The following is a 23732-nucleotide window of genomic DNA, read 5'->3' as shown; positions in this document are numbered from 1 at the left end:
TTCGGTGAATAGAGGTCTCCTTCACCTCTACCTCTTCAAGAAGTCTGTTTCAATACAACTTTACCACCCCACCTCCATTGGCTCCTTCTATTGAGTTCATTTGCAAGTCAGCACAGCCAGTTTTATCACTTTTATCAGTGGTCACTTGCTAGTAGGTGGTTTTAAATATTTTTCCCTTTCAAGCAGTGCCTTTTATGCTAAAAGCTTTATTGCATATTTCTTGTATGCTTTGACGTGTACTCCCGTCCCATCCTCCCTTGGCCAGCCCATGGCTGGAGTTGTCACCGGGAGCATTGGGAGGGCACTTGGCAAGGGTGGGCAAGAGGCCTAACGGAACCATTATTAGGGTCAGGCTCAGTGGTCAGACTCGGAGATAGTCTCCAGTAAAAGACCTGAGTCGCTCAACAACCCCTTCTGCCCGCCCTCTGCCGTGCCTCGGAGACTCAGTTCTGCAATGTCCCGACTGCTCTTCAGTACTAGGAAGGGACCAGAGAGGGGCTGAAGCCATCGGCCTTTGGAACAAGAGCAGAAGATCCTCAAAAAAGGCCCTGCCCCATTCAAGGCCTAGGACCCCTGCCACCTAAGAGTCAGGGCCCCGCCCCTGCCCCATCAGGTCCAGAAGTTGCCCCCATGGCCCGGACCCCGCCCCGTCGCCGCCGCGCGGCCTCTTTCAGCACCGCGACGCGGACAGCTCCCGGGCGGGCGCAGGGGAGGAGGCGCTGAGGGCTGCGGGGCCGGGGAGGGCTGCGGGGCCGGGAAGGGCAGGGGAGGGCAGGGGAGGACAGACGCAGGCGCGCGGGCGGGGCGCGGAGCCCGACGGTCCTCCCCGGGGGCGGCGCCCACCCCGAGCCGGACGCGCTGAGCCCGAAGACAGGCGGAGACGCCGAGAGCCCGGGTGCTGGTGGCTCCAGACAGGGGCCGCGGCCGAAGGATGCCAGTCCGCAGGGGCCACGTCGCGCCCCAAAACACTTATCTGGACACCATCATCCGCAAATTCGAGGGCCAGAGTGAGTGCGTACGTTGCTTTGGGAGGACGTTCCGGGACCGCGGCAGGAGGGGCCGTGGCAGGAGGGGCCGTACCCGTTTACTAACTTCGAATAGAGCAGGGGGTGGGGCGATAGATACTGGATGCAAAAATCCTTCGCTTTGATGTCCTGGAACACCTTCTCCTCCAGCGGACCCCACTCAGCTCAAACGTAGTCTCTTTACCCCACCCTGGAGCACTGTCCCTCTCCCCTTCCCGCTTCCCACTGAGCTGCCTTCCGGGCCCCCAAGCCCTGCCCAAGCCCTGACGTCCCCCTCTGGTCACTGCTCTGCTTCCCACTCTGGACCGTGTCTGTCGGCTGCTTTCAGCCCTTTCCTTGATTCCCTCCTTTTTTGCCTTTACCCCCTCCCTCTCCTCTGGCCATCCTGGTCTTCACAGGAGCTCTCCCCAGGCCTGACCCCCATCTGGTCAGTTCCCTGCTCCCTCCTCCAAACTCCCTTTCAATGCCCCCGGGAGGCCTTGAACCTTTCTCTTTCTCCATCTCTGACCCTGAATGCCCTGGTCTTCCCATAATCCCTAGGCCTGACCCCCTTTCCTTCCCCTGCCCTGCGGATCATTTCTGGTCACTCACCTGCTCTCCCTTTATTACCCCCAGGAGTCCTGTGAACTTTCCCCAAGACTCTGGCCACCTTGGTCTTCCCACCATCCCCAGAACTGACCTCCTCCTCCCCCCATTCTGGTCACTTCCCTGATTCCCATTCAGCTTCTTGCTCACTGCCGCCGAGATCCTATGATCTTTCCTTCTCTGTCCCCCAACCCTGTTTGCTGGGGTCTTCCCACCCCCACCCTCCACCCCGCACCCCGCACCCTAGGTCGTAAGTTCCTGATCGCCAATGCTCAGATGGAGAACTGCGCCATCATTTACTGCAATGACGGCTTCTGCGAACTCTTCGGTTACTCCCGCGTGGAGGTGATGCAGCGGCCCTGCACCTGCGACTTCCTCACAGGCCCCAACACCCCGCGCAGTGCCGTGTCCCGTCTGGCACAGGCCCTGCTGGGGGCTGAGGAGTGCAAGGTGGACATCCTCTACTACCGCAAGGATGGTGAGCGCTTCTGAGCAGAGGTCTGCAGGGCAGGCTTGGCTCTGCTCTTGTCTAGCCAGGACAGCCTTGGGGGAGGGCACTGACCCAGAGACCAAAAGGGCTGGACATATCCATCCCGCTCCCTCCCTGGGCCTCAGTTTCCTCATCTGCAGGGTGAAGCGATGGGCATTGGATGCCATGCTTTCTAAGGTCCTTTCTGGGGGTGGGGGACCAGACTGAGCCACCAACTGGCACTGGCGTGGGGCAGAGCCTCTCACTCTACCATCCCTCCCTCCATGTCCCCGGTCTCCTGGCTGTCCACTCTGTCACTGTCAGCCCCAGCTGTCAGGCAGCTGGGATGGAAATTAACCTTCCCTCATCTCTGTCTGCTCTGGGGATTAGGGGAGGAGTCACCCCTCAGGGCTTCTGTGGCCAAGCAGGGGGTGGGAGCTGCTGGCTGGGAGAGGCAAGGGCCTGGGTGAGCCTCCTTGGGGAGATAGAGTCTAGAGTTGCCCCCACCTGGAGGCTCATCCAGATAGTTTGGGGTGTTACTGCCAGCCCGAGCTCACTGCAAGCAGAACAGAAGCAACAGGGCTGAGAAAGAGCAGAGGCCGGGGACCAAGAGCTCCAGCAGCCCTTTGAGATCCACCACCCCCCTGCCCCCCAGGACCTCACGATCCCCACTTGACCAGGGCGGAGAGGAGATGGGCAGGAACTAGGATCAGAGCGTGAAAGTCTCTTCCGACTGGGTCAATGGCCCCCACACCTGGTTCTGAAGCAGAATTACCTGGGCTGTGTTTTCCAAAGCACACCTTCTCCTGAGAGGCTGTCTCAGAGGGTGATGATATGGGCCTAAGCAGGTGTATTTGGAAAAAATCTTCCTAGCAGTTCTCATGTTCTGCCAAGTTTAGGAACCACCAGCTTAGATAAATCCCTTCATTTCATGGATGAGGCAATGGAAACCCGAGGAAAAGTAGGGGCTTGTCCAAGATTCTACTGCTAGAGTCCAAGCTGGAGCTGGAACCCAAGTCTCTGGATTCTTCCATGGGATATATCTGTTCTGAGTAAGCCCAAAAGAGGAAAAAGGAACTCCAACTGCCTCTGTGCCAGCAGATGGGACTTTTGGGGAAGAAAACCTCCAGAAGAGCCCTTCCCCCCTCCCAACAACAGGCCTCGGTGCAACTGAGTACAGATTAAGGGCAGATGCCTTTGGACTAGGAGTCGAGGGTGTTGACAGCCTGGGTTCCAGGGGCATGTTATGTGTATGCAGCAGTTGTGTGAATGTGAGCATGTGTGTACATGCATGCAGGTGTGTGGGTTTACAGGCTCCTAGGATGCTTCTTGGGCAGGTCCTGGCTGTCCCTTGGGGCTGCCACCCAAGGGAGTAGTAGGTGGGGAGTGCATCAGGCAGGAGCAGTGATTAGGGGCTTAGCTTGGAGCACTACAGGGTTAATGAAGTCAGAATATTTTTAAAAGCTGTGACCTCACTTCCTCACATCATGGCAGAGAGGAGGTGATAGTCAGGGGAGTGAGAAGGGTCCCAGGGGAACAGGATGGGACAGCAGAAAGTGGGGAGGGACAACAGGTCCTCTCTGCCACTCTCCTTGACACCAGAGCTCTATCTGGGCCCCAGAGGGGTGAGGGCTGATCCTAGACTGTGAGGGATGTCAGATTGAGGCTCTTAGGGTCCCATCAGCACCCTGCATGTTCCTGGGCAGGGGGCAGAGATGAAGACTGGGCCTTGGACCCCTGAAAGTAGGACTCAAGACTTCAGAATCCTGTTGGGGTCCCCCAGCTATCAGAAGGGAACTTAGGGAACCAATCTTGGGGGCTGGCCCTGGGTGAAAATGGGAAACTACCCACATATCTATTGCCCCACAGGTCTCAGTCTACCACCTACCCTTAACCTGCCCCAAGGCCCATCTCTGCCCTGGTGTCCAAGCCTTTGACCAGCTGGACCTGGCCTGAAATTAGCCCATGCCTGGCCTGCGTACCCTGAAGGAAGGATGTGGTGTTCAGATAACTTGTATTGACCTTACAGTCCACTCTGACCACATGATCGTTTTTTATCATGTTTACACATTCTACAGTCCTACTTGGGAGTATCCCAATGGTGATTTCTTCCCACAAGTCAATACCTCCTCTCCCCACCTCCGACTCCAGGGAGATGGGAAAGGGTCCTATATAGCTGTTTTTTTAATAATCATCTGTTCATCTAAATGGGTAATCCACTGACAGTTCTTCTAGTCACAGCAGAGGGTCTGTGTCCATATTTCTCCACATTGTACAGATGCGTAAAGTCGAGCTCCAAGAAGCCAGGACACTTGGCAAAAATGACCCCACAAGACAAGGCTCAGAGACCCCTGAAAAACTGACCTTCTGCCTACTTACCTTTGATTGGAAAAGTGGAACTCTAACAGACATAAGGAGATGGAGATGGGTACAGGGCTAAAACCAATGTGAATCTGGAGGGAGGGAGGGAGGGCAAACACCCAGATCCCCCCATCTTTACCCCCACCCCCACTTGGCACCTGTCAGAGTGGACCAGCGCTACCTGCATTTGCCAGGTCTTCTCTGATGAACTCAAATCAGAGACACACACCCCCAATCCCTAAGCCAGACAGGAGGAAGAGATAGTCCTCAGCTCCAAATGCAGAGGACAGGGCAAAGGCTGAGGTCTAGGGCCACTGCCTGCCCCACCCTCCCGCAGTGTGTTCTGCCGGCTCTGCCATGAATAACAGAGGACCAAGCTGGGAGAGCAGCCACACTCTTAGGGGCAGCGTTTTACAGCACCAACTCCTTTCTGGCTCAACACAATGCTGGGTGGGGTTGCGTAAAGAGATGGGGGTGAAAGACAACAGGGAGACTTCGTGGGGGTGGGAATGAGACCTGGGGAAGGGATAGGTGATGTGAGCAATGAAAAAACAAAGGAAGAATCCCAATTGAGAGAGAGAGAAGCACAGAGAGAAGTGAGGTGTCCCAGGGGAAGGCATACCTGCTGCCTTTGCTCAGAGAGGTGGGATGCTGGGAGGAGCCCCTGGAAGGGAGAAAGAGGCAGAGACTATGGCTCCACTTCCAGGGACAGAGACAAGGCAAAAGAACACAGTCACTTCTGCACATTACTGATGATGACACACTCGCCCACTCACGGCCACCGAGGCAGTTACTCATGGGCTTGGAGCCATGGCTAAGCCTGGATAGCCCAGGAAGGAGGGTAAGAATGTGCTGAACACTCTTCCAAGTTCTCATGGCCTCCCATCTCTGCCCACCCGGCAGGCAGCAGGTGTAGGGTGGGGTCTGGGTACTGCACAGCCCTGCCCTGCGCCAGCCCCTGTGACGGGCTGGCCTTTGATCCACTCCCAACCTCGGTTTTCCAACAATAGAATCAGGTGTGGCTCCAGCTCCTTGAAGACTGGAGAGCCTGGCACTCCTGCCCTGCCCCAGCCCTGCCCTGCCAGGACCGAGCTCTGCAGTGCCAGTAGGGTTGGGGATATAGTCTGGCCTTGAGGGCAGCATCTCAGGCCGCTGGTGGAGAAGGCTTCCTGGTTAGGTCCCTCTGCTCACACTACGCCAGGCCCCAGGCTGGCGAGAATGAGGGCAGAGCCCCCCGGAGCTCCGGCTTTGGCCTGGGAGGCACGTCCTGCAGCACTGCGAGCCCAGGATGCGATTGAGCTGGCAGGCGGCCTCTCCTTGGTGTGGATGTCTCCCCCGGGGCCCAGCACAGCATCTGGCAGATGGCAGCCTGGTGCCCGGGAGTCCGGGAATCTGATCCAGGAGTTTCGTGCTCCCAGTGAGGAAAGTGAGAGGGAGGATGGGGACAGCTCAGTGGCATCCCAACACCGAAGGCTGAGGGGGGCAGGGGGAAACGAACACTAAGTGGAGGTCTGAGGAGAGTGGGTCTAGTGGTTCCCAAAGTAGCAATAGTCCTGCCTCCTGCCTGCCGTCTGCCTTCTGCTCACATTTTTGCGCAGGTTCTTTCAAGCAATCGACAAACACTGGGAAGCTGTCAAATAGACAGCTGCAAACCTGCCCTCAGGGAGCGCAGCCCGGCCTTCTGAATTGCTTGCTCACCTGAGGCCCCTGCCCTCTTTGGGCCTAACCCTGCCAATCACTGGAGCAGGGGGTGTAGATCCTGGAACCACGGAGAAGGGGCTCATGGGGCACCTGCCCACCTGGCCCTGGTCAAGGGTCTGGGGGCTCACAAGCTGGGCTTTGGGGGCTGGTGTTCCGGTTTGCTAATGCTGCCATTATGCAAAATACCAGAAATGGATTGGCTTTTATGAAGGGGGTTTCTTTGGTTACAAATTTGCAGTCTTAAGACCATAAAGTGTCCAAGGTAAGGCAACAACAATCGGGTACCTTCACTGGAGGATGGCCAATGGTGTCTGGAAAACCTCTGTTAGCTTGGAAGGCACGTGGCTGGCATCCGCTTGCTCCTGGATTACGTTTCAAAACAGTGTTCTCCCAGGACATTCCTCTCTAGGCTGCAGCGCCTCAAAAATGTCACTCTCGGTTGCTCTCAGCTCTCTGTGTGTTCTTCCAAGTGTCCCTCGTGGCCATAGCAAGGTCACTCCTTCTATCTGAGCTTATATAGGGCTCTAGTAAACTAAGCAAGGCCCATGCTGAATGAGCGGGGCCACACCTCCATGGAAATTATCCAATCAGTCATCATCTGCAGTTGGGTAGGTCGCATCTCCATGGAAACACTCAAAGAATCACAATCTAATCAACACTAATATGTCTGCCCACACAAGATTGCATCAAAGATAATGGCGCTTTGGAGGACATAATACATCCAAACTGGCACAGGGGGTATGTGGCAGTTTTAGTTAATTTTGTTCTACCCACATGGAACCCTGGGGCAGAGAGAAAGGAGCAAAGGCTGTGGCCCCCCAGGAGGGTGGGGAGATCAGGCGGAGAGGCCGAGGGACCCTGCTGCCTTGCCCACTTGTGACCTCCTCCCTCATCAGACCTCAGGGCTGCCCTGCCCACTCCCTGTGTCCCAGCACCTCTGCCATGCTCCTCCCAGCCCAGAGCAGCAGCCTCGACATTACCCACCACCTTCCACCCAGACCAGCCCCTTCCCCTCTCCCAGCCACGCTGTGCGGAGAGCCCCGGGCCACCCTCCAGCCTTGGCTCCAGGTCCACTCCCAGCCCAGCGAATGAGTTCCTCAGAGCCCCAGGCTCACATCCACAGAAGCGGGGTCTCTGCCTGCCCCCCAAGAAACCCCTGAAGCCTAATGTGCAAACTGGCTCAGTGCCCAGCACTTAGGGTGTTCTCAGTGAGTCCTTCCAGCAGGATGTCTTTGTGGGATAGGAATGTGGGAGCTGAGCCCCACATGGGGGTAGAATGCCTGACTTATCTCCCCCTTAATCCCCCCATCTGCTCGGCTTTAATTAGAGCAGAAGCAAATCTCAAAGTTAAGCCCTGAGTCGCAGGCTGAGTGTGGACTTGGCCTGATGCTACGTTATCTCCTAATGAGCAGCTCAGCTGCACTGCCACCTCTGCCCAAGAGCCCACCTCTCACCCCCCTCTGCCCAAGAGCCTGGGTTACTGCCCAGGCCTCACCCCAGTGGCTGCCCTTAACTTGACCCTACCCCAGCCCCCTCCCTGGCTGCCCCGGCCGGGTCACTGCAGGAGGGGACCCCTTCAGGGACACCCGTCCCCACTGGTGTTTGCAGCCTCCAGCTTCCGCTGCCTGGTGGACGTGGTGCCCGTGAAGAACGAGGAGGGGGTCGTGATCATGTTCATCCTCAACTTTGAGGACCTGGCCCAGCTCCTGGCCAAGAGTGGGAGCTGCAGCCTGTCCCAGCGCCTGCTGTCCCAGAGCTTCCTGGGCTCCGGTGAGGTGGGGTGCAGGTGGTGGTGGGAGAGCCGAGTTGGGGGGTCCCCTGGCTCTGGCTGCTCTGACCCTGGCCCTGGTTTCAGAGGGCGCTCACAGGAGGCCAGGAGGACAGGGGCCTGGCCCGGGCAGAGTCAAGTACAGGACCATCAGCCAGATCCCACAGTTCACACTCAACTTTGTGGAGTTCAACCTGGAGAAGCACCGCTCTGGCTCTGCCGCCGAGATCGAGATCATCGCGCCCCACAAGGTGGTGGAGCGGGCACAGAACGTCACCGAGAAGGTCACCCAGGTGCGGGCCTGTGGGGCAGGGCGGGCAGGGCCAGGCCTTGAGGGGGATCCTGCTTGTCCAGCCCCCTAGTGTCTGGTCTGAGCCCCAGGCCTCATGTCCTGCTTGTACCTGCTTCTTGGGACCAAAAGGTGGGGGCCACAGGGCCTGTGAGTAGTGCCACCTCCTAGGCCTGGAGGAGCTGGGGATGGGAGGAACACTCAGGCCACCAGGGGGGCCTGACCAAGCCTCTGCCAGTCACAGGGAAGGAGCTGCAGAGAAAGGGCATGTCGGGGCCATGCCAGGAAGGGGATGGGGAGAAGGGATAGTGGACACCCCAGCCCTGTCCTGGACTCTTGCCTTTGAGGTGACGGACACCCCTCCACCGGCTCCTCTGCATTCCAGGCAGAGGCAGGTGGCAGCAGGGCTGCAGGTCTAACACTCTTTGAGCAGCCTCCTGAGAGCTGGGTCCAGAATGGCCCCCTCCTCTTGCAGCCCCTCCTTGGCTGGCCCAAGGCAAACCTCCCTGGGTCTTCTGTTTTGGCTGACCCCACCGTCCCTTCTTATGGGGCCTGCACTAGCCCTGAAGGAAACAAAAACAGCCCTGCCTGAGGCACAGGTGACCTGAGTCCTGGCACTAACTGGGCAAGTGACCCTCCCTTTCTGGGCCTCAGGCTCTTGTTGAGGAGAGAGTTGGACTAAACGGTCTCTGAGGGCCCATTTGGCACGCACAGTGCCAACCCCAGCAGCAAGACAAAGCTCTAAGCCACTGACTGAGGGCCTAGGCCAGGCTGAACAAGGGCGTGCAGAGCAGGAGGGGTTCCCAGCGGCCCCTGGGATGTGGGGGCAGCTCTTTTTCCTCCCTCTTTCACCTCAAGCACAGTCAGTGCTGGGCCAGGTGTGGAGGAGACCACCCATGACCAAGCCTCAGACTGAGCTTCCCTCTGACCCCAGGCTGCAGGCCTGGGCCCTTGGAGGTCGGGCAGGATGACCCAGGGGCCTGACCCTGGGGAGCCCACCCAGACGCTCACCCCAGGGCCCCTGGGATTGGTGCTGCTGTTGTTGGCAGCTGCGATGGTGGGGGGAGGGGGGTGTAGAGAGTTGCCCAGATGAAGACTGATGAGCCTGCCTGGGGCCAGGGGGTCCAGCTTCCCACTCCTGTCCTCCTCCTGCCCCAGCCCCCTTGGGGACCCCAAGGCAGGTGAGGTGCCAGATAGAGCTCAGGAGAGGAGCCGGCAGGGGCCTGGAGCAGGGAAGCCACATTGACCTCGACCAGAACTTGAAGGACCTCAAGGGCTGTGACCTCAAGCAAAGGCCTGTAATCCTGAGGGCCCTGCAGCTCTGGTGACACCAGAAGGGTGGGTTTTGCCAGGGAAGGGGCCTCCCACTGGCTTAGAAGGGGTATGGTGGGGGAGATGGCTCCCCTGGCACTGGCATAACACTGAAGAGCTGAGGAGTGGATACTTGGCTCTCACCAGATGGTCTGCTGGGAGAATCCCCGCCCCCTGTAGCCCCGCTGCCTTCCTCCCACTCCCACACAGGATAGGCAAGGGCCTGGCAGGGTCTTAGGCTTTGTTGTTTCATCTCAGCATGATCTTGAGCAGCCTGGGATGCGGGGGTGTGGTCATGGCACCCAGGCTGGCTGCTTCGATCACACCCAAGGTCTCAGTGTGCATTTGGTCACCCCTGGTGAGCCTCGATGTGGACAAGGTGCTGGGCATAGGGTGAGTGGCAGGGGGAGGGGGCTGAGGCTCCCCAAGCTTTGAGTCCGGTGGAGTCGGGCCTGCAAACTGATTCCCAGGCACTAAGGTCAGGGGTGTCTTCAGAGAGCAGGGAGAAAGTTGGAAAAGAGGCACCAAGTCTGTTTGGAGTCAGGGAGGGCTTTCCAGTGTGAGCTGAGGCCTGAAGGCTGAGCAGGAGGTCACTGTTGGGTGGGGACACTGTGGCCCCTCCCAGGGGCTTGGATGTCACATTGAGACCCTCTGGTTAAAAACAACCCTTGGGTGGGCCCAGAACCCCAAATTATTGTGCCTGTCCACTAATTGATCTGGTTTGCAAGGCCAGAACCTTACACTGCAGATTTTCTTAAGCCAGGACTGTCCACTGGGCTCCATTCAGTGGTAGTGTTGTGCGGGGTGGGGTGGGGGTCAGTGGGACACCCCTCAGGCTCCATCCCTGCCTGTTGGGCAGCTTCCGCTGTAGGATGAGAAAGCAGGAGGGTGGGAAGAGCTATCAGCATGTGGAGAGGCCGTGTGCCAGCTGGGCGTGTCATCATACTGAATCACAGCAGCCCAATGACGTGTGTTATCCTTTGCTACCCCACTTTGCAGATGAGGGAACTGAGGCACACAAAGGTTACAGAATCTGTCCAAAGTCACACATATTGCAAATGTCAAAGCTGGGATTCAGGCCGAGAGGTCTGGCTTCAAAATCCACGCCTTTCCTGATATCCCGGCTGTTTCCTGCTGGGGGCAGCTGGGCAACACCTGGACATTGGATTATAGTCGGCATTTCGGGCTGGGTGCTGAGGATCCTGTGTGGGCCTTAGTCTCTGAGGCAGGGTGGGGGGAGCAGATGGGAGGGGGCCCAGGATCCCCCATCAAGGTCCCAGATGCTACAAACCCCCAAATGCGACTCTTTTCATGGAAGGCTCAGAGTCAACCCCAGGTTGCTCTCTGAGCTCCAGATTGCTGAGGCCTTAGGAATGAGGAGGCTATTCTGGGGTGACCTGTCCCCATCAGGAGCCCCCACTACAGGGGGCCTCTGAAGCCCACCAGAGAGGCTTGGCGCACACAGCCACCCCTTTAATCTGGGTTCTTCCCTGGAACGTGCCCTCATTGCTCCCCTCCCCAAGCCCTGTACCCCCCCCCCTCACCAGGCCTGCCTGTTCTAAGGGACCCTGTGAGCTGCAAACCTGGGGGTGCTATGGGACAGAGCTGGACTCCTCGTCCTGTATCCCACCTCCCTTCTCTGTCTTTCCTCCCAACACACCTGTCTCCTTATGTCCCCTCATATATCCTCACCCCTTCTTTACCTCATCCCTTCTGCCCTTCACCACCCACCTCACCCACCCTTGCCCACTGCCCCCTTCCCAGGCCTCACCCCTACCTTCTCACCCCTCCCAGACCTCTCCCACCCGTGGTGACCACCCTGTGGCCCCCACCCCCAGGTCCTGTCCCTGGGCGCGGACGTGCTGCCGGAGTACCAGCTGCAGGCGCCACGCGTCCACCGCGGGACCATCCTGCACTACAGCCCCTTCAAGGCTGTGTGGGACTGGCTCGTCCTGCTGCTGGTCCTCTACACGGCTGTCTTCACGCCCTACTCAGCCGCCTTCCTGCTCAGTGACGAGGACGAGGCGCGGCGGGGGGACTGCGGCTACACCTGCAGCCCGCTCACCGTAGTGGACCTCATCGTGGACATCATGTTCGTCGTGGACATCGTCATCAACTTCCGCACCACCTATGTCAACGCCAACGACGAGGTGGTCAGCCACCCCCGCCGCATTGCCGTCCACTACTTCAAGGGCTGGTTCCTCATTGACATGGTGGCTGCCATCCCCTTTGACCTGCTCATCTTCCGCACTGGTTCTGACGAGGTGAGCCAACCCCATCCAGGGCAGCTGCCACAGCTGCCTCCTGCACCCTAGTCCCGAGGCCACCCTGGGTGCAGAGAGTACCTGCTTGGTGTACCTTTGCCAAAGCAAGTGGAGGTGGGAGAGGAACCTCAGGCCACCACATGTGTCCTCTCCTAGCCCTGGAGAAGAACCAGCCAAGGCTGTGCTCCCAGGCCTGGGGGCCATCCCTCTGCCCTTCTCACGGAGCAGTCAGTCCCTGGTGAGGGGTAAGGGCTCCCAGCAGGCCCTTCTGTGCTCCAGAGTTCTGCCCGTTCTGGCACAGGCACTCTTGCATACCAGTGTCTAATGCTAACTTCTAAACCACACTAACCCTGCAGTCCACAGGCTGCTCCCCCAGTGCAGCCTGACTCTCTCTCAACACCCCATGGGCCCCCCAACAATGCCCACCCCACTTCCCGAAGCTCACATGAGTGTGTTTTCATGCTCTCCTCATATTCTCTAGTCCCACTTTGTCCTCCTGCTCTCTCCTCAGGAGCAGCTTTCCTCTCAAATCAACTCTGCCATTTGTGTTCCAGCCCCCTTCCCCAGTCACCCAGCCTGGCTGGAGGGGCATCCGTCCAGCTGGACTCCTCTGCTCCCGGGTCCCCACACCCCCACTGAGCTGATCCATCCCCAAGTCCTCTCCACCCACACTGCCCCTGCCTGGACAATGAGTGCACCCTCTCCGGCCCCAGCCCTACATGCACCAGCCTTGCTCACCTCCACATGGCAGCCACAGGGCATTTCAGATCACTGATCTGACCCTGTCACCGCCACCCCCACCCCAAGGCCCACAGGAGCAGTCCCTCCCCACCTTCCCAGGCTCGTTTCTCTCCTGCCCTGTCTTCTACTCTGTGCTCCAGGCCACAGCAAACTGCCTGGTTTCCCACCTACGCTGTGCCATGTCACACCTGGTTCACCTCCTCTCTGGAGCCTCCCCTGACCTGCCCTTGACCTGCCCTTGACCTCCCCTTTCTCCGTGCTCCCACTGGACTTCTGTCCTAGCAACCATAACACTTTTTTGGGCTTTAGGCGGAGAGCTCCTTAAGATTTCCCTGCCAAGTGTGTGGCCCAGAGCAGAGCCTCCATGAGTGTTTGTTGAATGACCACAAGACCGTGTGAGTGAGCGAACAAATGCAGGCCTGAGCGTGCCCTTTCAAAGGCCAACCCCCAGCCCTGCGGCCCCCTCCCCACCCCTCCAGACCACCACCCTGATCGGGCTGCTGAAGACTGCGCGGCTGCTGCGGCTGGTGCGCGTGGCACGGAAGCTGGACCGCTACTCCGAGTATGGGGCGGCCGTGCTCTTCCTGCTCATGTGCACCTTTGCACTCATCGCGCACTGGCTGGCCTGCATCTGGTACGCCATCGGCAATGTGGAGCGGCCCTACCTCGAGCCCAAGATTGGCTGGCTGGACAGCCTGGGCGCGCAGCTCGGCAAGCACTACAATGGCAGCGACCCGGCCTCAGGACCCTCAGTCCGGGACAAGTACGTCACGGCCCTCTACTTCACCTTCAGTAGCCTCACCAGCGTGGGCTTCGGCAACGTCTCACCCAACACCAACTCCGAGAAGGTCTTCTCGATCTGCGTCATGCTCATTGGCTGTGAGTGTCACCTTGGGCCGCATGTGCCCCAGGCCTTAGCCAAGGAGTTTTACTTTTGGTTTTGTGATGCACTATGAGGTAGCATGGAGTAGCAGCATGGGTGGGATGCTAACCCTAAGTGCAGCCCAGTGAGTTAGTGCAGTGCAGACATCCCCGAGCCTGGAATTTAACACTCACACAGCCCTCGTTATACACCAAGCACCAGGACTGCTATATGATTTGCAGGGCCCCTTGTTAAAAAAATATTATCAAGTTATTAAAAGTTAAATCAGAGACAGCAGAGCATTAAACCAAGCATAGGACTCTTCTGAGTGCGAGCCTGTCAGGGGATCTTCCAAGCACTTTACAAAGCCCACATTTCATTCCTTTCACAACCTCATATAGGCCATATTACAGTCCACAGAGTACAGACCACGAAACCAAAGGTCCTCGCTAGCCAGAGGTTACCCAGTTCTGACTCAGGGGGCTGGCTCCAAGCTCTGTGTGTCCCCAGCTCCTGCACTGCGCTGGCTGCTTCCCAAGACGCCTGGTTTAGGAACATACGAGGCAGTGTGGAAGTTTACACGTAGATTAAGTTGTCATGTTCAGAGTATTTAGAGATGTGAAAGCCCAGAAGAACAAAAACGAGGGAAAAAAATGGTGAAAACAAGAGTTTTCCCGTTTATTATATTTTCACAACTTGAAGGAGAAAACACATCTGAACTAAAAGAAGTCATTGCCCTAGTTCTTGCTTCTCAGGAGTTTGGCCTCTGAGCCCAGAAAGGTGCCAAGAAACAATGGGCAGAGGGAGGAGGGCCTTTGTCCCCGCGTGCCTTGGAGCTGTCCTGGGGCACTCCAGCTCCGAAGGAGAGGGAGGCCGGGAGCGGGCCCCTGGTCGGGGTGCGGGGGAGCGCACGGGGGAGCTCACTCCCCGTCCGGCCGCCCCCAGCCCTCATGTATGCCAGCATCTTCGGCAACGTCTCCGCCATCATCCAGCGCCTGTACTCGGGCACCGCGCGCTACCACGCGCAGATGCTGCGCGTCAAGGAGTTCATCCGCTTCCACCAGATCCCCAGCCCGCTGCGGCAGCGCCTCGAGGAGTACTTCCAGCACGCCTGGTCCTATACCAACGGCTTCGACATGAACGCGGTGAGCCCCGGCAGCCCGGGGTGGGGCGGGCACCCCCGGCGCCCTCCCCACCCCGCTCCCCCCCGCCGCCCTCCGCCGCCCCCCGCCGGACTTGCCCGCCCGCCTAGCAGGTGCTGAAGGGCTTCCCCGAGTGCCTGCAGGCCGACATCTGCCTGCACCTGCACCGCGAGCTGCTGCAGCACTGCCCGGCCTTCCGCGGCGCCAGCAAGGGCTGCCTGCGCGCGCTCGCCGTCAAGTTCAAGACAACGCACGCGCCGCCTGGAGACACGCTGGTGCACCTCGGCGACGTGCTCTCTACGCTCTACTTCATCTCCCGCGGCTCCATCGAGATCCTGCGCGACGACGTGGTCGTGGCCATCCTAGGTGGGTCGGGTGGGGTGGGCCAGGTCGTTGTGGGTGGGTCGATGGCGCCGGGGATGCCTTCTGCGGGCCACCCCCTTCCTGATGCTGCCGTGTGCCAAGCGCTGTGCCGAGAGCTTTATTATATCTAGCTCACTGAATTCTTAAAACAACCCTCTGCCCTAAGCCCCATTTTCTTGGTAGGGAAGTCGACACTCAGTTGCAGGTAAGGGGCCAAGCAGAGATCCCAGGGCTGCCAGCCTGATTTCAAAGCCCAAACCGACTCCTACCTCCTTCCTCTCTTGGGGACCCCAGGGTGACAGGCCTGTCTTGGGTGGAGGGAGATGCCCTCATTGGGTGCCCCAGTTTCATTCAGTCAGCTGCAGAGAAAGCTGGACACTTTGGAGGAAGGATTTGAGCACTGGGCAGGGGGTCGGACAGACTTGGGTCACATGCAGCCTCTACCACTTACCAGCTGTGGGGCCTTGCCCAAGTCACTTCACCTCTCTGAACTCACAGCGTCCTATCCTTGGTCCTCATCTTCCTTACCTTCCCTGAGACCGTAGACGCTGCTGCTGTCCCCTACCCTGATGTCAGCCTTGCCTCCTTGGTCTCCTCTCCCCTGGCTCTCCTCAAACCCCTCTGGACAGGCCCCCTCCGGATCCTCTGTCAACTCTTCTCCCTCAGGCCTGCCAGCAGTCGGTGTTCACCAAGCACCTGTGCTCTGCTCACTTCTCACCCTGAACCCTCACTGGGCTAACTCCCATGGCCTCAGCCTCCACCTGTGCTTTAAGGACTCCCACCCCTCAAGCTCTGTCCCAGCCCCAATCTCTCCTGTGCCAGATGAGAATATTCCTTTCCTTCCTGGGTGCGGCCACCCTTATATTCCATGAGCAGAATAAACTCAACATATCTCAACCTGAACCCATCATCTCCCCAAAGCGGCCCAGTTGGAGTCCTCATCACTGTGAACCTTCCACAGGCCAGAGACCTGGGAGTTCACCAAGAGGGGGTCCTTCTCTCTCTCCTGTACTGCCCCACCCCCCACCATCTAGGCAGCCACAAAGCCCTGTCTGTTCCCCTCCACCCTGCACCCCTGCCTCTGTGTCCCTGCCTCTGGTCTGTCCCATGAGCTCCATCTTCCACCTTCTGCCAGTGACCTGAAGTTCATGTCTGTGTGCATTCTTCTTCTGCTCCAAATCCTCTGAAGGTTCCCCACAACCTGTGGGTATAAACCCCTGTGCTGGTGGGCATGGTCCTCCCCAAGCTGTTCTCATGCTCCATCCACACCTCTGTGCCATGGCACGTGCTGTGCACTGGGCTTGAAGCATCCCTCCCCACTCCTCTGCCTGGCAGACCTGGGGCATCCTTCGAGGATGGGCTCCAGCACGGGCTCCTCTCTGAGACTTTCCCTGACTCCCACCCTACTGCAGTGGGAAGGATAATTATTACTGTTAATAATTAAGAAGCCAGTCCAATTTAAGTTTCAGCTATAGACACGAAATCCTCACATTTTGTTCTCGGTGGAAATGGACATTAGATCATAATCTTTCATCAACTGGAAACCCATCACTTTATAATGCTGCCCAGATATCAAGCTTCTGGGTTTCACATGTGATCCTAGCCAGCCCCTTCCCTCTCTAGACCTCAGTCCCCTCTCTGTAAACAAGAGGTTAGGGCCAGATGATGCTTGAGGGCCCGTCCAGTTCTGATGGCCTCGGACCCTTGGTCCTGTTCTCTTGGAGGACATGACCTGGCCTCTGTCTCACCCCTCTGCTTGTGCAAACCAGGCACCCCCTTGGCCTAGACTGCCCTGTGGCAAGGGAAAGTCAAAGCCATCATGGTCCTTAGCACCCCCGGCCCTGGGCTCTCCACCCACAGCCCTGACCAGGCATCACTGACTCTGCACAGATCCTAGAGCCTTGAATGCCTTTCCCGGGGCCCCGTGCTCCTCACTTCTCTCTGCACATCCTCTTTCCATTTTCTCTGTCAGCCCTCACAGTGTTTCCTGACCCCAGCCACCCCTGGCAGAATGAGCCCCTCCTTCTCCGTGTCCCCATAGCTCTGGATTCTCCCCTGTTCCAAGTCGCTGTAGAGCTCACTGTAAACTAGTCGGTTGCTTATGTGCCTTTCTTTCAGGGGTTTGGGGGCTCCTTTGCGCGGGACAGCATCCTATTCATGCTTACCCCCTGGGCCCAGCTTGGTGCCTGGCACCAGTAGGGCCAATTCTCCCACCACATACCCTAAGTTCCCACCCCATGTCTGTCCTGTGACCTCCGTCCTTCCCAGGGCATTGCACTGACCTAGCCTGGTGCCTCTGGCTATGGAAGGCACTTTCTCAAGCATCACCCCATCTGCTCTTCTGAACAGCCCAGTGGGGTAGGCATGGCAGATATGGTTATACCCATTTTAGAGATGAGGACACAGGGTCCAGAAAGGGGAAGTGACTTCCCCAGGTAGCCCCTGCTGAGGCCATGCCCATCACCTAGCCCCACAGTGGGGAGGGGGACTAGACAGAAACAGTAGCCTCAGCTCCCTGCCCTCTGCCCCTGTGGGAGCTGGGTGCTCCTGGCCCAGGGCTCCCTGCATGCTGCTCCACAGTTGAGCAGTCTGGGGTGGGGAGAGGAGTGAGGTGGTGTTGAGCAGGGAGCCTTTACTGCCCCTTCCTGCCCACTGTCCCCTGGGTGTGGTGGGGGCAGTGCTAAAAGAGCATGGACAGAGGAGGGGGGGTACTGATGGAGGGAGGTCTTGAGGGGCCTGGAGACAGCGAGAGGACCCACATGTCAGCAGTGGGGGGGTGAGCTTGGGTCTGAATCCATCTCTGTGGAGCCCAGAGGACAGGGGAAGGGCACTCCCACCTTCCAGCCAGTGCATCCAGCCTTGTCCCCAGAGCTGGATCCCAAGCACCAGGCCCCAGCCTGGCAGGATCCCTGAGGTAGGTGCAAAGAGGTCATGGTCACGGGGCCCTCAGGGAGGCTTCTCAGGAGAGAGCTTGGAGCCAGACCCTAGAGGGACGCCCACCCCGTCTGCTGGCAGGGAAGAACGACATCTTTGGGGAGCCCGTTAGCCTCCATGCCCGGCCGGGCAAGTCCAGTGCAGATGTGCGGGCACTGACCTACTGTGACCTGCACAAGATCCAGCGGACAGAGCTGCTGGAGGTGCTGGCCACGTACCCCACCTTCGCAGACAGCTTCTGGAGTAAGCTGGAGGTCACCTTCAACCTGCGGGATGTGAGTGCGACCTGGGATGGGAATCATGGGTGATGCCCAGGCAGCTGGGGAGGGCTTGGCCTGAGGGCCTGAGGGGACCCACCCTGTCTTTCAACCCCGTCCTGCATCCTTCTGTGCCTACCACGGCCAGCACCATGCCAAGGAATTATGATGGTGGCCACATTGAGCACCAGCTCTTCACTCAGCTCTGGGCTAAGAACTTCTACTTGATCTTATTTAGTCCTCACCTTGCAAATGGTGTTATTGTTCTCATTTAACTGTGAGGGAAACTGAGGGTCAGAGAGGATAAATAAATCGGTCAAAGTCACACAGCTAGTAAATGGAAGAGCCAAAATGTGACCTCAAGTTTGTCTAAACTCCAAAGCCCAGGCTCTTTCTACCACACCGTGCCAAGGTGAAAAGGAGGGTGTCTCTTCTCTGGGGGGGCTCCCAGCACCAGGCACAGGGGTGTAAGGAAGTCATAAAACTGACTCCTCTCAAGCTTATCAGTCTGTGAAAGAGATTATAACATCTCATGAAAAATAAAGAGCCACACAAGAGTTAAATAACCAGATAAGTCACGAGGATGTGCAGGAGAGACCAAATTTCTGCAGAACTCAGGGCTGCCAAGGAGTTGGGGAAGCCAGGGCAGACTCTGGGTGTGCTCTGGGGCTGCGGTTGCCAGGAGGGGCTTCGTGAAGGAGGGACTGGAATCAGCCAGTGGGAAGGACCGGGAGGGGGGGGCTGTGGCACTCCCCATCCCACCTCCCCTCCACCCCCCAGGAGGCGTGGCAATGCCGGCCCAGCTCCACACCCAGCTTCTGGGGTTGGTGCCGAGGTGGGTTTTCTTGCAGTGGACAGTTATCCCGACCCTGCCCCCTCTGCTGTTCTCTGCCACCCTCAGTCTCTCCCCTCCCCACCTTACCTGCACATCCAGTAAGGACCAGCCGCTGAGAGCCATCAGGTGCCCTGAGCACCCAGTGGCTGGACCCTATGGTGAGAGGAACGTGGTTTCCATGGCCTGGGGCATCTTCAGCCCCGAGTTTCACACTGGCAGGAGGGTGGGCTGTCAGAGGCACTGCAAAGGGGTGGACTGGGGGTTCCACACCCAGCCTCTCAGAGGAAGCTCCCCCCTGGCTCAGGGAGGGAGCCCTAGGGCATCCAGGAAAGGGGGACTGGAAAAACAGCCCCTCCGCCTTCCACCCCCAAATCTCATGGTTTGTGGCAGCGTCTCCCAAGACGTCTGTGGGGGCCTGCACGTGGATGGCCAGTGCAAGGTCAGTGTCTCCAAGCCTCTGCTCACTGCCTGCCCACCCACGCAGGAGACAATCTGGAAGACGCTGCCCAGAGCTCCCTGGGGTGCCCAGCCACCCCTCACCCCCTTTTCACCTAGTTGTTAGAAGGACCATGGGGAGGGGGAGGGGAGAACAAAGCATTCTCATCCCCAACTGTGGTCCCTGTTACTTGATGCTCTTGTTCCCCACAAGGTAGACGGGGGTCTCCAGCCATCACCCCAACAGGCTCCAGGCAGCCAAGACCACCAAGGCTCCTTCCTCAGCAACATCCATCCAGGTGGGCAAAGCAGCCCCAGCCAGTGACTGCCCAGCCCCGGCCCAGAGCCCCTGCCCAGCCTCCTGTCCCTTCTCAGGTCCTTTCCATCCTGCCTCCCCTTGGGAGAGTGGAGAGGGGCTCCCTCTCTGGGGTCAAGGGAGCCTCCTCACCTTACCTACACATCCAGTAAGGACCAGCCGCTGAGAGCCATCAGGTGCCCTGAGCACCCAGTGGCTGGACCCTATGGTGCTTGCAGTGAAGGCTGTCTGGGTGTTGGGTGCTGCTCCCAGGGATGCATACAGGTCAGCTCCCTGGGGCTCTACACTAAGGCACCAGGAGACCCTCTGTGCTGCAGCTGCCTGCACAGTGAGACCAGAGCTGGAAGCCCACCCAGCCAGTCTCCCCAGGCCGGGGCCCTAGCTCCCCGCCCAGAGCCATAGCCTCCTGGGTCTCAGAAGCCAGCCCTCCATGGGGCTGGGCCCCATGCTCTGAGGTACCCAGGTAAGTCGAGCCATTACCCCGACCCCGTGTTCCCATGGTGGCTGGGGGAGGGGCACGGCTCTGCCTGAGAAGGGACAGCCCTGAGTCAGGAGCTGGACAGGAGCTTGGGCTTCCCTTTCCCTCCTACAGGTGCAGCCTCTGCCCTGAGCACTTCAGAGGCCTCTGGCCTCTGGCCTGAGTTGCTGCAGCAAGTGCCCCCAAGTCACAGTCCCCCAATCCCTGAGGGAGGTCCAGACAGCTGGTCTCAGGAGCTAGGCTCCAGGCTGGAGCAGCTGCAGGCCCAGCTGAACAGGTGAGGAGGGCCTTGCAGGCCAGGGCAGGGGGTGGCTGCAGAGGGTGGGCCCAGGGACGGGCTGGGCATGGGTGCCCCCTCCTGGTGGCTCAGGGACCTCACTGGGTGCCAGACTGACAACAGTTCCAGCCCTGTTTAGCTACAGGGCTGTTTAGCTCCCCATCCCCTATGTCATAAAGCACAATGCCAGAGGTATATTGTTATGAAGACTGAAGGGTGTATGTGTGGTGCCTGCTCACTGTGATGGGAGTCAGGGAGTTGCTTAGGGGTTTTGGGGCAGGGGCTTTGGATCCTAGTGGGGAAAGGGCTTTGGCTGCCATTCTACCCAGCTGGCACAGCATGCAGGCCACGAAACTGAGATCTGTCCTCAGGACCTGAACTGCTCTCACCAACCCTGATCCTGACTGTGGGGTTCTGCCTGGCAGGCTCGAGTTCCAGATGACCTCAGACATCAGGTGCATCCTACAGCTCCTTCAGCAGCCCCTGCCCCAGGGCCGCACCCACTCTATCCTGGGAACCCCTGCCTCCAGTGACCTGCCGTTGTTTCCTGTGGCCTCGGGAGCTCAGAGTCCTGGGCCCAGGCTGCCCCAGGACAGCCTGCCCTCTGCACAGGTGAGCAGGTGAGAGGATACCTAGGGCCTCCGTGGCCCGTGAGCAACTGTGGCTTCTGCTGTGCTGTTTGGTTTGAGTCATGACAGAGTGGTGTGGACTGGGCAGTGGCAAAGCCCAGATGGTGACCCCACAGCTGGGGTAAGGGTGACAAGTGCCCAAAGTATAGGAGGAGCGAGCACAGTCCCTGAAGTCAGGGTGGATGCACCTGCAGTCTTGGCGGGGGGGGGGGGGGGTCCTCCAACCTGCGCCCCTCCCTATTTCTTGCCCCTTCTAGACCTCGAGCTGTGGTGACTTGGACAAATGAAGGCTGAAGAGCAGGAATTCCTCCTCTGCGATGCATCAACTGCTGGTGGCAACAAGCAAAGCTCTGACACCATCCTCGAAACAGGAGACACCCGAGGGGCTTCTGTCGCCTCTGGCCTAACCTACATGTCCCCCGGGGGTTCAGGGGCCCATCTGTGGTTCTCACTTCCCTTCTGTCCCTGAATTCCTTGGCTCTGTCTCCAAGCAGCTGGAGTTCCAGAGGTATGGCTCAGATCCTGGATTTGCAGGAAGTTAGAGCCCCTGAATCCCAAGATAAAAGACAGTCAGGGGATTGAAGGTGGGTGAGGTGAGAGTCAAGGCTCCTAGGGGAGGCAGACAGCCCCAAAAATGGGCCTGTGGACACCATTCTCCTAGAGTAGCTTCAAACTGCTAACCCGAGTGACCTGGGTGGCGTGGGTAAAGAGACTCCCAGCCTCCCCCAGGGCTCCATTTAAACAGCACACCTAGAGGAAGAGGGGCTGCCTCTGGCATGGAGGTAGCTTAAAGGACCAAGGTGTCAGTGAGGTAAAGGGAAGTTTCTGCCTTCTATGTGAGAGCCTTGCTCTGGGCTAGATGGGATCACCTCTTGGCTCAGACGCAGCCCCTGTCTCATCATCCAGGACACAGCACCCATGGTTGTCTGTCACACCTCCTGCTGAGAGCCTTTGACTTGGCTGGAGTTGAAGGCCTCCTCTTTGGTGGACATGCCAGGGCGCAGAGCTCCAGCTCTCAGCCAGTCTGCCCCTGACAGATCTGTGATGACCTTGGGCCCCTTGTAGGTAGTGGAGTGTCACAAAGTAAGCAGCAAATACAAGTCTGCACATTTCATGTTGGGCCAGGTGTGTAACTTACTTAAGGGTCATCAGGTCCCTGTCTCTGTAAGACCCCAATAGCTGTGGACTTCTCCCAGACCTTCTCACATGGAGCTGGCAGCTCACCCTCCACATCCACTGTTGAAAACCTGAAGGTGGCTCCACTGGGCCCAGGAGCCCCCAGAGCATGGGGCTCTTAGCCAGACTGGGGTGAAGGGAAGTAGTCAGGCACTGGCTTGGTGGCCATCGGGAATCATGACAACAGCTACACACACATAGCCCTGACCCTGTGCTGGGCACCGTGCTGACCACTTCGCAGATTGTTCATCTAGTCTTCACAACAACCCTATGGGGTTGGTATTATTATCTCCATTTTAGACATGTGGAATCAAAAGCAGAGAGAGACCAAGGAACTTATCCAAGTATGAGGGGGACATCCGGGGGGCTGGTGGTGTTCTGTGTCCTGATCTGGGTGCTGGTTACGTAGTGTGTGTTCATATTGTGAACATATGTGCCCTTCTATGTATATATTCTAATTTGGTTAAAAAAAAAAAAAGAAAGATTTTTTTAAAGTAAAAAGAATCTTGCCCAACACGTAGGAAGAGGAGGACATAATTTCAACCCAGACCATCTGGCATTAGAGCCTGTAGTTAACCACTCCACTGAAATGGGCTATTGTCCAAAAAGCATGGCCACTGAACTTCCATCATTTTTGCTCTAGTACCCTCAAAGGAAATTGGAACATTTGTATCCCCCCTCATGCATTTTAAAGTTGACAGCCAAACTATTTCACTGAGAAGTTTAAATAGTTGTAAAGGATATAATTCCCAGTGTGTTGTAAATATTGACCTTTATAAAATTTTGTCCCTTATTTATACTGATCTGTTGTGATCCAAATAGCATAGTGATTTGAGAGCCACCATTATCCACTTTTAAAGCACAAGAACAAGCCCTTCTTTAACATCATTCCTTTTTCTCTTCTTACTCATAATTCCATTCTATTCCTCCAGTCTTATCCTACATGTATTTTAATTCTTCAGAGCCTATTATTGAACACTGTATCACATCCATTTGCAACACAAACAGGTATATAAATTGAAATTTAAATTTTTTTTGAAACTTTATTAAGGCTTAAAGGATTACATTTATTCTTAGTACAGAGTTGTTCAAAACAAGATAAATATATATTCAAATTTTAATAAAAACTAAAATTTTATTGGAAATGCATCCCTTAAAGAGATCAAATGGGATTTTCCCCCTAATTAGTTCATATATCTGTAGATGAATATCATTACTTTTTATTAGAGTAAGATAAGGCTCAGCAACAGTTTTGTTGGTGTTTTCTTTCTTTTTTTTTTTTTAACTTCTGTGCAGAGAAAATTTGTTCACATAAGTAAGTAGACAGGACCAGAAGGGGGTTATAGCAATGTCACTCAATTCTTTTAATTCTTTCCAAGTTGTATAACAAACACAGTTATCATTCAAAACGATATTTAATGTATGATCTAACAACTCAATGCAATCCTCCTTCACTTTCGTGGAAAGCAAAGAATTGGACACCATTTAATTTATAAAAGATGTTATCCAGATTT

At 57.2% G+C, this 23732-nt stretch overlaps 1 protein-coding gene across 1 annotated transcript; it reads left to right on the top strand.

The window, feature by feature from the left end:
- Positions 1 to 857: 857 nt before the first annotated feature.
- KCNH6 (potassium voltage-gated channel subfamily H member 6) lies at positions 858 to 22732 on the top strand. Its single transcript, XM_037810164.1, is given in 13 exon segments — positions 858 to 1007; positions 1858 to 2088; positions 7750 to 7911; positions 7997 to 8202; positions 11348 to 11773; positions 12994 to 13393; positions 14322 to 14521; positions 14632 to 14884; positions 17897 to 18090; positions 19557 to 19641; positions 20251 to 20413; positions 20839 to 21025; positions 21300 to 22732. Coding segments are annotated over 13 exon segments (2868 nt in total). The 5' UTR covers positions 858 to 931; the 3' UTR covers positions 21585 to 22732.
- Positions 22733 to 23732: the final 1000 nt, after the last annotated feature.

Source organism: Choloepus didactylus, chromosome 18, assembly GCF_015220235.1.
Source record: "Choloepus didactylus isolate mChoDid1 chromosome 18, mChoDid1.pri, whole genome shotgun sequence".
Taxonomy (NCBI): domain Eukaryota; kingdom Metazoa; phylum Chordata; class Mammalia; order Pilosa; family Megalonychidae; genus Choloepus; species Choloepus didactylus.
This window is presented reverse-complemented; position numbering and strand designations above follow the sequence as displayed.